This window comes from Kogia breviceps, chromosome 3 (genome assembly GCF_026419965.1).
Source record: "Kogia breviceps isolate mKogBre1 chromosome 3, mKogBre1 haplotype 1, whole genome shotgun sequence".
In the NCBI taxonomy this organism is placed as follows: Eukaryota; Metazoa; Chordata; class Mammalia; order Artiodactyla; family Physeteridae; genus Kogia; species Kogia breviceps.
The window spans coordinates 41,540,014-41,555,344 of NC_081312.1; the positions used below are offsets into that span (position 1 = coordinate 41,540,014).

The following is a 15,331-nucleotide window of genomic DNA, read 5'->3' on the forward strand; positions in this document are numbered from 1 at the left end:
ACAGCCCCTTTGCTAACAATTGCCCCAGAAGTAATAAGGATGTAGGTCTCCTACCTCCTTCACCATACTCACCACACTGACCACCCAGGAACACAGCTCGCTATTTTCCTCAGCCTCCAGGTCTACTCTTCTCACCAAAGGCTATGGCACCTATGTTTTAATATAATTAACACTGAACTCCTGATTTTTAGGGTTTTTTTGGTTTGAGGTTTTTGTTGTTGTTTGTTTCTATAAATGCCCTTTCTGCCTATTAAGGGCAACTGAAAGCTAGCTTTCTCCTGAGGGCCTCATTTTCCTCACAGCCTCTGGAGGGGTAGGGTTTGACGATGCACTTCCAGACCAATGTTATTCCTTAACATCTTTTATCTTGAAGTTTAAGTCACTGTTTACACCTTCCTTTATTTGGGATCTGGCCCTTGCTTAACTCTTCAGTCTTGTCTCTTCTATTTAAACCCTGACATTTTATGTTTTAGCCATACAACAACTTGAAGTTTCAGAATGTCCCAGACCCTTTAGACATTCATGCTTCTGCCTTTGAATGGACTGAACTTCACCCCAATTTTACCTTTTAATCTGTCAAGATTCAACCTAGGTATCATCTTCTTTGAGAGCCTTGTTTCATCCCCCAGGCTTGGGGTAGGTGTTCCTCCTATGAACTCTCTTAGCCACTGGGCTTACCTTTGTTATAGAATTTATCACACCCTATTGTCAATTATCCACAAGTCTATAAGCCAAGGGTCTGTATGTGCTTTGGCCCTCAGTCCACAAGCTAAGAATGGTGATTGCAATTTTAAAGTGTTGGGAAAAAATAAAGAAGAATGTGTGACAGAGGCCATATATGGTCCACAAAGCCTGAAGTATCTTCCTTCTGTCCTTTTATAGAAAAAGTTTGCCAATTCCTGAGATAAACTCTTTGAGAACAGGGTTTGTGTCCTGTTAACAATGCATTCCCAGCACTCAGCATTTAGAACACAGCAGGCACTAAATAAATAATGTGAATTGAATTGAATGCTTATTACTTTCTACCGACCTCTAAGACACCCTCACATCTTTCTCAATAATAGTATTACTAGGGTGGTGCCTGGGGTAGGAAGGTACTGTGGTAGAGTTGGACTTAAATGAATGCAATGCTAGTTAAGAGACTCAGAATCAGAATTAAAGGAAATCCAAAGCAAGGACCAGGAGGCACTAATTTAGAAGATAAAGTATCAATACAAATGGAATTGGGAAGCAGGTAGTGAAATCAGGCTGGTAGAATTAAGAGTAAGACAGGGTGAGGTGGATAATGTGTGTCCAAACTCTCTCTGGACAAGTGAGAACTTGGCTTACTGGCTGGACCTAAGGCTATGGCTAGGCCCATGGCATGAGTGGGACTAACTAAGCAGGGTGACTCTAAAAAGGAGATTTCTGAATAGAGTTGTGCAGAGAATTATTTGGTCAAATTCTGCAGGGCAAAGAAGGTAAACCATTGACTATGCTGAAGAGTAAAGATACTGTTTGATTTCTGGGTGGCTCTGTTGCATTTGACCATCAGTCTGGGCTATGGCAGGTGTGAACTTTGAAGTCTTATGCAGGAATCCTCCACCTACACTCAGAAGTTAGATGACGCTGGAGTCTATGAAAGCACATCTCACTTTCACCAGGATAGTATCTTTTTAGGGTGACTGGAAAGGTTACACATAAAAATTCAAAATAATAATATTTCAGGAATATTCCTAACATGTGAATAATAAAAGTTGCTGTGAGTCATGTTCGATGTTTTTATGAGAAGAAGCCATAATTATTATAGAGAGCCTTTTTAATTTTATGCCATACAATGAATCTTCACAATAATCCTATTTTATCCCCATTCTTTTGATGAGGAGATTGAAATAGGTTAACATAATTAAAGTGATAGTAATAATAATAAAATAGCATATCTATTGAGTGCTTACTGTCTTTAGTCATTATTCTAGGAGCTTTATATTATTATTTCACTTCAACTTCATGTTACCATTGTATTATGCTGCCTTTAGTTTGTGGCAGGGCTAGAAATGACAGATCTTTCTGCCTGTGCAGCCTCTGCTCTTTACCACAAGGCTGCCATGGCTGGCCAGGGTGAGATAAACTTCCATATGGCTTCTTGGCAGGATGATACCTTATCCTCCCAGCCTTCTGCACTTATCTTCTTCAGCCTCTACTCATGATTCTCTCCCTCATTCCGTTCCAGGCACAGAGGATTTCTAGTTTTCTATATTTGCCACACTCTTTCCACCACTTAGGTCCTTCACACCTTTGCTTGGAATGCTCTTTCCCTAGGTAACTCCTGCTTATGTCCCACTTGTTAGCTTAAACATTACCTCCCACAGCATTCTGAATTTATCTTTCATAGCTCCCTCTGATCTCTGCTGCTGATGTTACTCAAATAACATTGATTTCTTACCTCCACACCTTTTTGCATATTGTTCTTCTCATCTTGGAATGCCTACTTCCTACTGCGTTGTAGAAAATCCTCCCAAAAATGCCTGTTGAAATTCTGTCAACCCTTCAATGTTCACATCAGATATTTCCTCTTGAATTTGACCAATAAAATTATATTTTATTGAAATTTCTTTTTAAGGTGTTTATAACATTCTGCCTCATTCTATAGATTTTTGGTGTCTTATATTCTTCTCTGAGTAAAAGAATGCCTACTTTAATATTGATCAATTCAAAATTATTTCTATAGCTAATTTGCTCACCTATTGTCTAGAGGAAGTGTTTGAAAATGTACCTTCAGTCTGACACTGTCAAAATTATGAATGCCATATGTTTTCACCCACATTATATACCATAAACATTGTCTTCTTATTTGTTTTTTCTCTCTCATTTATGTGCTTGACAAATGGGTATTGAGATTCATTACAAGTCAAGTACTACTTTAAGTATTGTGGCTATAGCAGTGAACAAAACAAGCCAAATTCCTGTACTCATGGAGCTTGTATTCTAGTAAGGGTTGTGGGTAAGTGCCAATAGGAAAAATAAAACTGGGATAAAGTAATGGAATGCTTCTGGTTGAGGAGGGTAGTAGGGGACATTGCTATTTTACTTAAATTAGGCAGGAAAGGTGTCACTAAGAACATAACATTTGAATAACATCCAGAAAGAAATGAGATGAGCCACGAAGATATACGGGGGAAGAATACTCCAGCAAGTGCAAAGGCCCTAAGGTGAATGTATCTTAGATATATTTAAGGAACAGTGAGGAGACCAGAGTGGCTAGAATGATGAAAACAAAGGGGAGAGTGGTAGAAGCTGTGGTCAGAGAGATACTGGGGAGACTAGATTATATAGAGTCTGGTGGGCCATTGTAAGAACTGACTTTTACTCTGAAAGAGATGAGAAGCCAAGGGAGGGTTTTGAGCAGAAGTGATTTGATCTGACATATTTTTAAAAGAGTGGGCTTCTATGTGGAGAACAGACTGAGTGTAGTGAAAGGGTAAACACAGGGAGAACTGTTAGGAGGCTTTTTTTTTTCCAATAATGCAGGAAAGAGATGATGGTGTCTTCAACCAGGTTGATAGTGATGCAGGTGGTAAAAAATGGTCAGACTTTGGATATATTCTGAAGGTAGAGCCAACAGAATTTGCTGATGGACTGGATATCGGGTATGAATGAATAAGAGGAGTCAAAAATGACTCAAGGATTTTGGCTTAAGTTATTAGAAGAATTGAGATGACATTTAGAGAAATGGAGAAGGCTGTAGGAGATGAAGGTTCACTAGAGGGGAAATCACTTTGAGTTAGGATAGATGTCTATTATTTGGGGTAGCTGTTAGGGCAAGTAGAGATACCAATTTAGGAGTAATAAGTGAATAAAGGTATTTAAAGTTATAAGATGATTAGATTAGAGAATGAATGCAGATAGAAATGAGAAAAGATCTTGGACTAACTTGGGGCAATCCATTTTTTAGATGCTAGGAGAGGATGAAAAACCAGAAAACCAAAGAGGTGTAGCCAGAAAGATGGGAGAAAAACTAAGAGAAAGTGGTATCCTAAGAGCCAAGTAAATAGTTATTTGTTTGGTTTCAATAGTGTCAGATCGTTAGGGCCAATTTAATCAGGTGACTCTAAAATTTCTGGGGGTATTGGGTAGTCCAAAACAAATTACTCTTTAAGTGGGGACTATTTAGTCCATTTTCTGCAAAAAGATGGTTCATGATTCAGGTTGATAAATAAAATAAATTATTCCACTTAAACATACCTTGAAAGAACATATTTGGTTACCAGAAAGGTTTAATCTTTCTAGTTGTTCATTGGGATCAAGACATCGACCTTTAATTAAAAAAAACAAGATGAGAAAAAAGTTAAATTTCTCATTTTACCTCCTGTTCATATCTTGTCATATTTCTGAGCTGTATATGACCATCTTTTCTTGCATATAAATGAGACTAACGGTAACATATAATTAGTAACCACTAATCAATGGGTAGTATTTTCACATCCTGTAATTATAGATTTAGAAATGCTTTTCAAAGATATTATGACTGTACTTTTCATATTGACAAAAAATTATTGTAACATTATCTCATATTCCAAATAAAACTGTACATACCAATGCTGCTTATTAGATTTCCAGCAAGGTTGAGATCACTTAAATTCTTCAAAGTTTGCAAGCCCTAAAATTTTAGACAATATATAATTTAGAAGAAATCATTAAAATCTATGTTTATAAATCATCTGAGCAATCTGGTTAGTTCTCCAGGTGTTCCAAGCAGCAGGTGCTGTTTACTTTACAAGCTTAGAAGTACGTGGGTGCCTCAGTGAAGTCTACTTTGTTCTCTGGAACCTGGAAAGAATTTTTGAAGGAGAAGCAAACAGGGAGGGAAGTAGAGAGAAAAAGAGGAGGAGGAGTAGCAAAAAGAACACATCACACAGAGTGTGTTTAAAATCTTAGGCAAGTTACATACAAAACTTCTCTAAACCTCCTTTTTTTTTTTTTTTTTAACTTTCAGAGAAGAAATAACACCTTACCTCCCACACATGGTGGGAGGAGTAAAGAAAATGATGCATACGAAGTTCTCTATATGTTACAATATGCTACATACACATTAGTTCTTCTTAACTAATTAAACTAGTCATGAATATTTCTTGGACATTGTGGTTAAACTCTACAGAAGTTGACTTTAAATATAAATCACTGAAATTATCTTACCTCAATATTTTTAATTGCATTGTGGTTCAGCCAAAGAACCTCCAATCTGGATAATTTCTCTAAATTTTCTATTTTAGAAATTTTATTAAAATATAAGTACAGTTTTTCTAAATTTCTACATTCTTGAATACCTTCAATTTTCTGTTAAAAAAAGAGGAGGCTGAATAGTGTTAACTTGTATTTTTCTATTAATCCTTCAATAAAGTAGATTTTAAGTACATTTTCCTTAAAAATCACATTTTCAGAATAGATTGCAAAATCAACACCCAGCAAAATGAACTAAAATATAAAAAATCATACAATCCCTCTGCCTAAATACTATTTTCAATTTTCATATTCTTTTTCATTCAACTTGATACCTGTTTTTATATGGTTATAATCATAACCATATATATTTTGCAATATTGCTTTTCATTATAGATGTTATAATTTTCACACAACCAATAGGGTCAAAGTAAACCAATTTCACTACAAAGCAGTACTGGGTATTATTTAATCTGATTTGATTACTAAAAAGTAGAATGTGTCTATGTTTTGGTTCTTTATTTCTATTTTCTCCTTTGTATAAATCTATTTTTATATTTTGTCCATTTATCTGTTTTTGTTTTGTTTTGTTTTACTGGGCAAAGGATTTAATTGCAATTTGTCATTATGAATCTATCTGTTTTGATCCATGCCTGAAGCATATACTTCAATGAATTATTTTTCCAAAGCCAAAGAACTTAGCATAACCTTCATGTAAGGTTATGTTTAGACTTACCTCTATGCAGCATTCGGCAATCCAAAGTTCTTTAAGCCGTAAACAAGTTTCTAGTCCTGAAATTTCTTTTATATCTTGTGCAACAATTGTGAGACTTGTTAAATTAGGAAATAATGATAGTCCGACTATACGAGGATACCCTGAGAAAAACATTTCCAGTTTTGAAGTATCTGATCCTTCCTGTCCAATCATCTCATAAGATAAACCATTGCATAAACACTGTTTTCAAAAAAGAAATTGGATTATTACCTGTTTAAGATAATAAAAAATTATTTTTGCCATTAGAATGATAAACTGTCAGTTTCACTGATGTCATTTTTCACTCAAAAGAAGAAACATTGTGTCATATATATGATTTTTCTCTACTTCCAAAGATCATGGTGTAGAAGAAATCTCTAGATAAGCTCCAGAAAGGAGTGTAGAAATGTTCCATTTAATATTCTTACAAATGTAGTTGAAAAGAAACCTGACTTTGACTCACCAGTTCTTTAATTATGTCTTCTTGGTTTAGGTTTTCACATTCAAGCATCTTCCATTAAAAATAAAGGTTATAATAATATATCTGTTAAGGAAAAGGAAAAGTTGAAATAAGTACTAGAGTCATGCCATATCATTTAAAGGAATCTTAAAGTTACTTAGGTGGAATTACTCACCTGTGGCTTGACATTTTCCAACAGTACATTACCAAGTATGTCTGGACCCCAATACAGTCCATTCCATCTCTGAAGTTTTCTCTTAGACAGTTTTTTTTTTGTGTGTGTGTGGTACACGGGCCTCTCACTGTTGTGGCCTCTCCCGTTGCAGAGCACAGGCTCCGGACGCACAGGCCCAGTGGCCATGGCTAACGGGCCCTGCCGCTCCGCGGCACGTGGGATCTTCCCTGACCGGGGCACGAACCTGTGTCCCCTGCATCAGGAGGCGGACTCTCAACCACTGCGCCACCAGGGAAGCCCAGACAGTTATTTTTTATTCTGAATTTAATTCTCTCTCTCCATAACTCCTCCCCATTCACTGTCATTTTACCTCCTGGGTTCAAATAAAACAAGCATAATTTTTGTTTCACACTATGACCCTTTAATACTTGAAGAACATAGTCATCTCTCTTCTCTACCTTCACCTTGCCCTCAGTTCATGTCTTTTAGTTCTCTCACTAGAAAGAGCCCTGGTTTTCTCCCTTGAACCAGTTCCAGTTCATTCATCCTATTATACTATGGTGTTCCAAACTGAATACAGTTCTCTAAGTATAGTTAGCAAAGAAAAGAATCTTCAGGGCTTAGTGACATACCATAGGCATGGTAATAAATGTTTATTAAAATGAATTAGTCAACTTCCTCATTTTAGATGGTGTGAACTACTAAATACCTAAGTAGCTTCAATAAAATTTAACCTTATTTTTCATAATTTTAAATATGTTCATTATATTATTCCAGACACATACTATTTAAAAAATATAGGAATTCTGGTTTTAATATGAGGACATGACAAAGCAAGATGTAGAAATTGTACTTATTTGTTTATTGTGATTCTACCTTTTACGATAACTCCTCCACAGATATGTGTGTACATACATGTGTGTATAGATATAGAATAGAGATATGTATGTGTGTTTATGATTAGGTATACGTAAGGAGAAAATATGTAAAGATACATACTAAGTTGTTAACATGAGTTACCTTGGATATCGGTGAAAGCTGATGTGGTTATAATAGGCATGAGAGGTTGGATGGAGATGGATCTAGGTAAAAAGGAAAAAAAACCCTACACTTTAAAAAAGCATGTTTAGTATTGTATAATATGAATATATAACCATTTACTTATTCATTCTATTGTTAGTAGACATTTGAACTGTCTCCAGTTTGGAGCTGAATAGTGTTTCCCTGGACATTTTTATTATGCAGGACATAGGTACAGTTTTCTTTGGGGTTTATACCTAGGAGTAGAATGAGAAAGAAACTATTGGTGTACATAACATGGATGATTTTCACAAACACAATATTGAACAAAGGAAGACACAAACACAATGAGTACATACTGCATGACTCCATTCATATAAAATCTGGAAACTAATCTATGGTATTAGAAGTCAAGATAGTTATTACCTTTCAGGGCTGATTGACTAGGAGGAGGCAAACGATAGGTTCTGGAGTGCTGATGAAGATAAATTTTTTGATCTAGGTGCTAAAGGAATGCATTTACTTCGAGAGAATAAAATTAGATACCTAAGATTTGTGTGGTTTCTACATATATGTTATGAAATTTTATGTAAATGTTTATTTTTTAAAGTATTTATATGCTCACTTTTAATCATTTATGCAAAATTTTATACATGTGCAGGTGTACATGTAAATTAAAAATTTTAAGAAAAAAAAGATGGTGACTTGAGGCCATGTATTTACCTACCTTCTCTGCTCAAATCTCGCTGGAATGACTAGGGAACTCAGAAAATAAGAAAGGAATGTGTAGCAGTGCTAGCAAAAGAGCACTGAGGCCAGAGATGTTGAGAAAGGTCTTTTGAATGAAGATAAAGCAGATGGCATCAGACTGAGAGAAAAAGCCCATCAGTACAGACCAGCCCCAAATTCAAGGTACCAGAGGAAGAAATTTTACAAAACTATCCTAAAAAATTCCCCAAACTCAGAGCAGCAGTGATTGGGAAGAAAGTGGCTGTGGGCTATCCAAAGAGTACAAATCAATGGATTTTGAGATCTGTATCAGGGTAATGTGCACAGCCTATATTTGTACTCAGGCTTTGTAAACTGGGGACATTGCTCCACTATGCTGAGGAAGGGATCCCAGCTAGCACCACAAAGAAAAGTACACCCAGAAAGTTATCCTCATACACTGGAATCTCTGTTCATTCACTCATTCATTCATTTATGCATTGAGGACTAATATCTACCAGTTAGAGAATAATAGATATGGGAGAAAAGAGAAGACCTCTTTGATAATGTGGAATCTGGGCAAAGAACTGTGGAAAATGAGGCAGTACGGGCTATGAGGAATCTTGGGGAAAAGCATCAAAGCATGGGGAAAAGAAAATGCAAAAAAAATTGGGTGAGAGTATACTTGACATGTTTGTAGAATACCAAGTGAGATGATGTAGCTGGAGCACAGTGAGGGAGATGGAGACGGGTAGGATGTGGGGTCAGAGAGGTTCTGTGGGGTCAGATCATGTGCTATCCTGTATGGTTTTATGAGGATTTTGGATTTCATTATGAGTAAGATGGAAAGCTGTATGAGGATTTTGAATGAAAGAATAACACAAGCTGTCTTAGGTTTCAAAAAGGATCACCCTAGCTATTCTGTTGAAAATGGCCTGTAGCAGTTGAGGGGAGAAGCAAGGAGATCAGTCAAGGGGCAGTTGTAATAACATGAGAGAGGATGGCAGCTGGAATAGGGTGGTAGTAGTGAGGATGGTGAGCAGTGATTAGATGATGGATCTATATGAAAAGTAATATTGATCATTCCTTCCCTGCTTCCAATTGGCAACTGTCTCTTTACCCCATTCTTGGACAACCCCCAGATATTACAGCATAGGAATGGCCAGGCAAGGGAGCATGTAGCAAGGAACAACCTGAAGGAATTTAGATACTCCATCAGAGGCCCATACAGGGATGCAGGCCACAGTCTTCCCTCCTTAGGTTTACTTGGATGGTACCCCAAGTAAAGGAGGGCTTTGTAGCACCTCTTCTTATCAGAAGAGAAGCCCCTACATTCTGGTTTAATGTCTGTGAGCACCAAAGGAAAAGTCTGTCTGCCCACCACCACACAAGGGATAAAACCTGCCTTTAACACCCCCAAAGTCAACAAACAACCATCCAAGTTTTCTAGTCCACGTCCAAGATATCTATTACAGAAGAAATTAACTGCTCCCTTTGTTATTCACTAAATTATCACATATACTTGAGCCTAATTTTGGACTTTCTAATCTGCTTTCCCTTAGCTCTATCTATTCCTACAATATTATCCTGTATTAATTACTGTGATTCATGTTGTAAATTTCTATCTCATTTTCTTTTTTGGAAATTTCCAGTTATTCTTTCATATTTATTTTTCCAAATAAGATTTATGATTATTTTGCATTTAGTTTTTAAAAATTCACTTGGGATTTTGACTGAGATTCTATCGTAAAGATTAATTTAGGGAGAACTTCCATCTTTACAGTATTGAGTCTTCCTCTAAAACAAGATATAACTCTCCATTTATTCAAGAAGACTACTATGCATATTTGGGGTACCAACCTTTTCTTTCACTTCACCTTATCTTCCCTTCACCAATGCCCTCACTTAGGAAAAAACTTGTTGTAATTCAATAGTTAATTAGCAAAACAAAATTTAACTTAAAACCCTCAAATTCTATAATTTGTGTAACTACATCTGAATTATGTGATTGTGCATAATTAATTATGCATAATTATGAGCCTTCCTGGTATTTACAAGTCTTGTATGTTTTCTCCAGTCACAAGTGGTCCCAAGGCTTCCAGTTTCTGATTCCATCAAGAGGTGAGTGTCCTGATGCCCAGCTTGTACCCACTCTCCTGCGCCTTGGGAAAGCTCTTTTCAGGGCCTGCCCATCTAAGATACTACAGATCTTCTCTAGTTTCTCCAGGGAGCCAGGAGCCACCAGGAGCTTTTATAGCTTTCACGCTTCCAGTCTCAAAACTTGGGTTGATCTAGTCACCTCTGCTCTCTGCTTTGGAGTGCTGCTGGAAGATTTCACATGGCTGGTTGGTCATGTGAGTTGAAATCACTGCAAATGTATGGTCTCTAACTTGAGTTGAATCCAACAACAGACATTTTATATTTCCTCTTCAACTTCCTCTCCTAGGGAGTAGGACTAGAGATACAGATCTGGGATTCACAGCGTCTGGACTATTACTCTAAACTTTCACCACTCTTCTCAAGTTCTCTCTCTCTCAGCAGATGATCTTCTCCACATTTTCACAGAGAACAGTGACACCATCAGATATACTCTCCTTAAATTCCCATACCTCTTAAAATATAGTTGACTCTTGAACAATGCAGGTTTGAACTGCACAGACCCACTTATATGCAGATTTTTCCACAGTAAATACTGCAGTACTACATGGTCCATGCCTTATTGAATCCGAGGATAAGGAGGATCGAAGGATAAGAGGGCTGACTATAAGTTATACATGGATTAACCCCCAGTTAATCAGTTCAAGGGTCAACTGTATTTCTTTCACTTTCTGATTCCTGTCTTAGTAAAAGTATCCTTTCTCTTGCCCAAAATGAATCCCTTTTCCTGTGTACTCATCCCATCCTCTTCAGTCACTTTCAGAACTTTGGTCTGTCAAATTTTCCTTCTTTTCATTTATTCCCCTCTTTCTTTCTCTAGGGTCTCTTCTCTCTCCATATATGAATGTTAGGTCATTACTATCTTTTTTAAAAAGCTCTCCTATCCTGTATTCAATGAACAGCTGATTTTAGATCCCTTTACAGGAAAACTTTTAGATATAAGTCATTAGTACCATATTATATAGCATTAGGAAACATTACAAAAGATATGTAGTCATTAGCAATACTTCAGTACCTGTATTCAGTTCTCAGTTTACTGCAGTCTCAGTGAGGACACCTCAGGCCACTGCAGTTTCTTTTTCCAGGTCAACAATAATCTAATTGCCAAAGACACTAGACATGTTTCAGCTCTCAGTTTGACCCTGTCATGGAATCTGATGATGCTGATGGCTCTTTTTCTTCTTTGGTGTGACTTTTTCTCCTTGGCTTCTCTATTTGTTATGTAAAACTTATTTTTCTGATTAACAGTTTCCTTCTTGGTGAAGAATTACTAATTTTTATCTTCCTCTTTTCTGTGCAACACCCAACTACGCACATGGAAAGCTCCACGTGAATGTGTCTCAAACTCAGTATGTTCAAAACTGACCTCTGTATTTTCCAGCCAGCCTGCTTCTCCTAATGCATGTTTTCTCTTGGTAAGTGACACCATGCTTCTAATCATCCAAGCCAGAAGCCTGGAACTTATGCTCAACCACTCTTTTATTCTTTCCCCCACTTTTGCTCACTCATTAAATCTTTCTGCATATACCTCTTAAATGTCTATCACGTTGTTTTTTTGTTTTTTTTTCCTCCCCTCTATCCAGTTGCCTCTGCTTTGATTCAGGCTCTAATCACTTCAACTTAACCGATGCTTTCCCTATAGTCCCACTTCCTGCCAGTCAATCCTCTACTCTACTGTGACAGCAACCTCCTGAAAGGGAAATCCACTCACGCTGCTCCTCTTGGAAGGTATTCATGGTCTCCAAACTCTAACTCCTGTCTACCTCTCAAGCTCATCAACCACAAACTCCCAGGAACAACCCAGGCTCTGGCGACTACTATAGTTCTCTGAATGGCATGGGGTATTTCTGTTCTTTGGCACATGCTGTTTCCCCTCCCTAACTGTCTCTTGACTTTACGGCATACTCCATATACCCTTAAAGATTTAAATCAAGGGCCTTCTCTGTGAAGACTTTAATTCTCTCTGATAGTATTATAATCATTCTTTTCCTTGTGACTCCAATTAAAGCCAGCATATGCCCTATATACAATACCTGTTCCACTGTATTGTGATGCTTCCAGGTCTTTCCTCCTTGCCTGGTTACATGTTTACTGAAGGCAGGGACAAAGAACCTACCACAGTGCCTGACACATGCTTGGTGTTTGATAAAAATTTGTTGAATGGTTTGAATTAATTGTCATACCACAGGGTCCTATATGGTATAACTTAAATACTTTCTGTACATGACCAATCAGAGTAGAACAATAATTAGAGTACAAAGGGCAATGTTTCTGTCTGCCATGAGAGCTGAGGAGGATGTCACTGTGAGAAAATCAAATTTCTTTTATACAAACTAGAAGCCCTGTATGGTCAAGTAGTTTCCTCCCGTGGGTACAAATGGATCACAATCCATCCATTATTACTGATGGGCCAAAAAACGCCCTTCCATCTCTAGGTGAGCAGTATCAAGTGTGTCCAAGGAGCACTTCGTTCCCTCAGTAAAGGCTGCACAGGTGGCTGTGGGCCACCCTCCCTCTCCTCCTCCTTCTCTTTAGCTTTGCTCTGGCAACCGTGACGGCCTCAGATAAAGTCATGTCACTGTCTCTCATTATCATCATCGCCACTGCACCGTTACAGGGGCCTTTTGACCTCAGCGTTGCTTTTCTCTTGTCTTCCTCCCAGTGTGGCCAGAGAGAGAGGAGAGGGGAGCAGAGACTCCCGGGGCCTGCCTACAGGTGAGGTACTCCCAAAGGCCACCAGGGGATAGTCACTCACCTTATCCCAGAGAGAGGATGGATTCCGGGGCAATCCGAGACAGAACAGAGTCCATTCCCACTTCTTAATCCCTATCTTGCAGCAGCAGGCACGACACCCTCACTACCGTGGGGCCTTGTGTGTACACACTACCCCGATGCGGTTGCCTAGGAAACCCGCCGTCCGCCTCCTGTGACCGCTAGGTGGGGAGGGGGGGAAAGGGGCGGGGAAAGCGGTGGCCGACTCGTTTCTGGATCACGTGGTGGCAAGCTCCAACCAATCAGCAGAGGTCGGAGTCCACCCGGAAGACCCTTCTGGTGCTCCTGGGAAAGGGTGGGGAGCTTCCCGAGCAGCAGGTCATTTGATCCCTGCAGGTAGCTTTTCACCCACCTTTGCCGGATCAGAGGCCCGGACGGGAAGCGACGACTTATGGCGGGGACCTAGGCGTTGCCTCTTCCAGTCCCGGCTCTTTCCTACTGAAAATCTTTGACCTCCTTTGGAAGCCCGGAGCCTCGCTGGACTTGAGCCCCAAAGACACGACGCTGTGATGTCAAGGCGGCCAGACGTCCGGAACAGGCCCTGATGCCCCCCGCGCGCCGCTGGTCCTGCGGCCCGCCACCGCCGCCCTCCAGGAGTGTAGCTGACTTTAGCACGAAGCCACTGAGCGCAGAGCGAGCCGAATGGAAGGACAGCGCAGGCCTACGTAACTCCCTGGTGCCCTTAAGAGAAGACATAGGACCTCCAAGGGGCTTCTTGTCGTTCGTCGACAGGTTTTTCAGGGCCGTTTAAGTATTACAAAGTGTACAGGAGGCCAAAAAATTTTACAAAATAAAATTTAAAGAGGGAAAGGAAAGAACTTTTTTTTTTTTTGCGGTATGCGGGCCTCTCACTGTTGTGGCCTCTCCCGTTGCGGAGCACAGGCTCCGGACGCACAGGCCCAGCGGCCATGGCTCACGGGCTTAGTTGCTCCGCGGCATGTGGGATCTTCCCGGACCAGGGCACGAACCCGTGTCCCCTGCATCGGCAGGCGGATTCTCAACCACTGCGCCACCAGGGAAGCCCAGGAAAGAACTTTTAAGAGTGGGCAGAGGGGCTGAGAAATGAATGAACTTAGGCAAATCAAAGTAACTGCAGGTCTCGTTTCATTTTCTAGATCTGCGCTGTCCCACATGGCAACCACTAGCCACAGCCACGTGAAATGTGGCTAGTCCGAATTGAGTTGTGCTGTGAAACACACATGGTATTTTGAAGACCTAGCATGAAAAAAATATGTATTGATTACATGTTGAAATTATAATGGTTTTTGATATATTGGTTTAAATAAAAAAGCCTTATTAAAATTACTGTTTCTTTTTACTTTTTAAAAGCGGCGATTAGGAAATTTTAAATTACATGTGTGATTTCTATTATATTTCTGTTGGAGAGCACTACTATATTTTTTGAAAAGTTGATTTGTGTAGAATTTTTATGACGTTCAGTTCATGCAAAATAGTGTCTGTAGTGCTCTTTTCCGTCACGAGATGGCTGCCTCATTCAATAGACTATAGTTTAAAACTGCTTTCTCATGAAAAATATGAGTGCAGATTTTAAAATATATTTTCATTTCAAATATTTTATCTGTAATATTGACTGTTTATAAACATACATAAACATAGAAAAATAAAAAAATAATTTTACCTGTACGTTTTTCTATTTCACAGAAATTTCAGTTTCTGTCATTAATTAGTTAAAAATTAATTAAAATATTTATGGTTTAAGGGTTTAAAAAAAGGACCAGAAAAATCTGATTCATATTTGTACTTTTAGTATTAACTTCTCTGAAAATCTAGTTGAACAAGATGACCTGTCTGGGTAAATTTTCATCTTAGAGTGTAAAAATTAGATAACAATAGTTCAGAAATTTACACTTTTAAATTAAATTAAGAAATTGGATCAGAAATCAATTAGATGAATTATCTACATCAAGCTTCTCATTTTGGGAGATGCAACTCTTGCATAAAAGTATAGAGATTATCTGCTTTGATATTGTTAGAAATTTTTATTGTGGCTTTCCTAACCAGTAAAGGACTAGGAGAAAGCTAACACAGTTTTCTTTATATTATATAAAGGAGTAATTTTAAGAATGTT

At 38.5% G+C, this 15,331-nt stretch overlaps 1 protein-coding gene across 1 annotated transcript in view; it reads right to left on the reverse strand.

Moving 5' to 3' along the window:
• Positions 1 to 13,386, reverse strand: part of LRRC9 (leucine rich repeat containing 9) — a 97,228-nt gene extending 83,842 nt beyond the window's left edge. Inside the window, exons 1-6 of the mRNA XM_059059636.2 lie at positions 13,226 to 13,386; positions 6,414 to 6,494; positions 5,933 to 6,151; positions 5,173 to 5,313; positions 4,573 to 4,636; positions 4,222 to 4,292 (exon numbers count right to left, since the gene is read on the reverse strand). Of these exons, the coding sequence (XP_058915619.1) occupies positions 4,222 to 4,292; positions 4,573 to 4,636; positions 5,173 to 5,313; positions 5,933 to 6,151; positions 6,414 to 6,461 (543 nt within the window). The 5' untranslated portion in view covers positions 6,462 to 6,494; positions 13,226 to 13,386. The remainder of the gene's footprint in view (positions 1 to 4,221; positions 4,293 to 4,572; positions 4,637 to 5,172; positions 5,314 to 5,932; positions 6,152 to 6,413; positions 6,495 to 13,225) is intronic.
• Between the last annotated feature and the right edge of the window lie 1,945 nt (positions 13,387 to 15,331).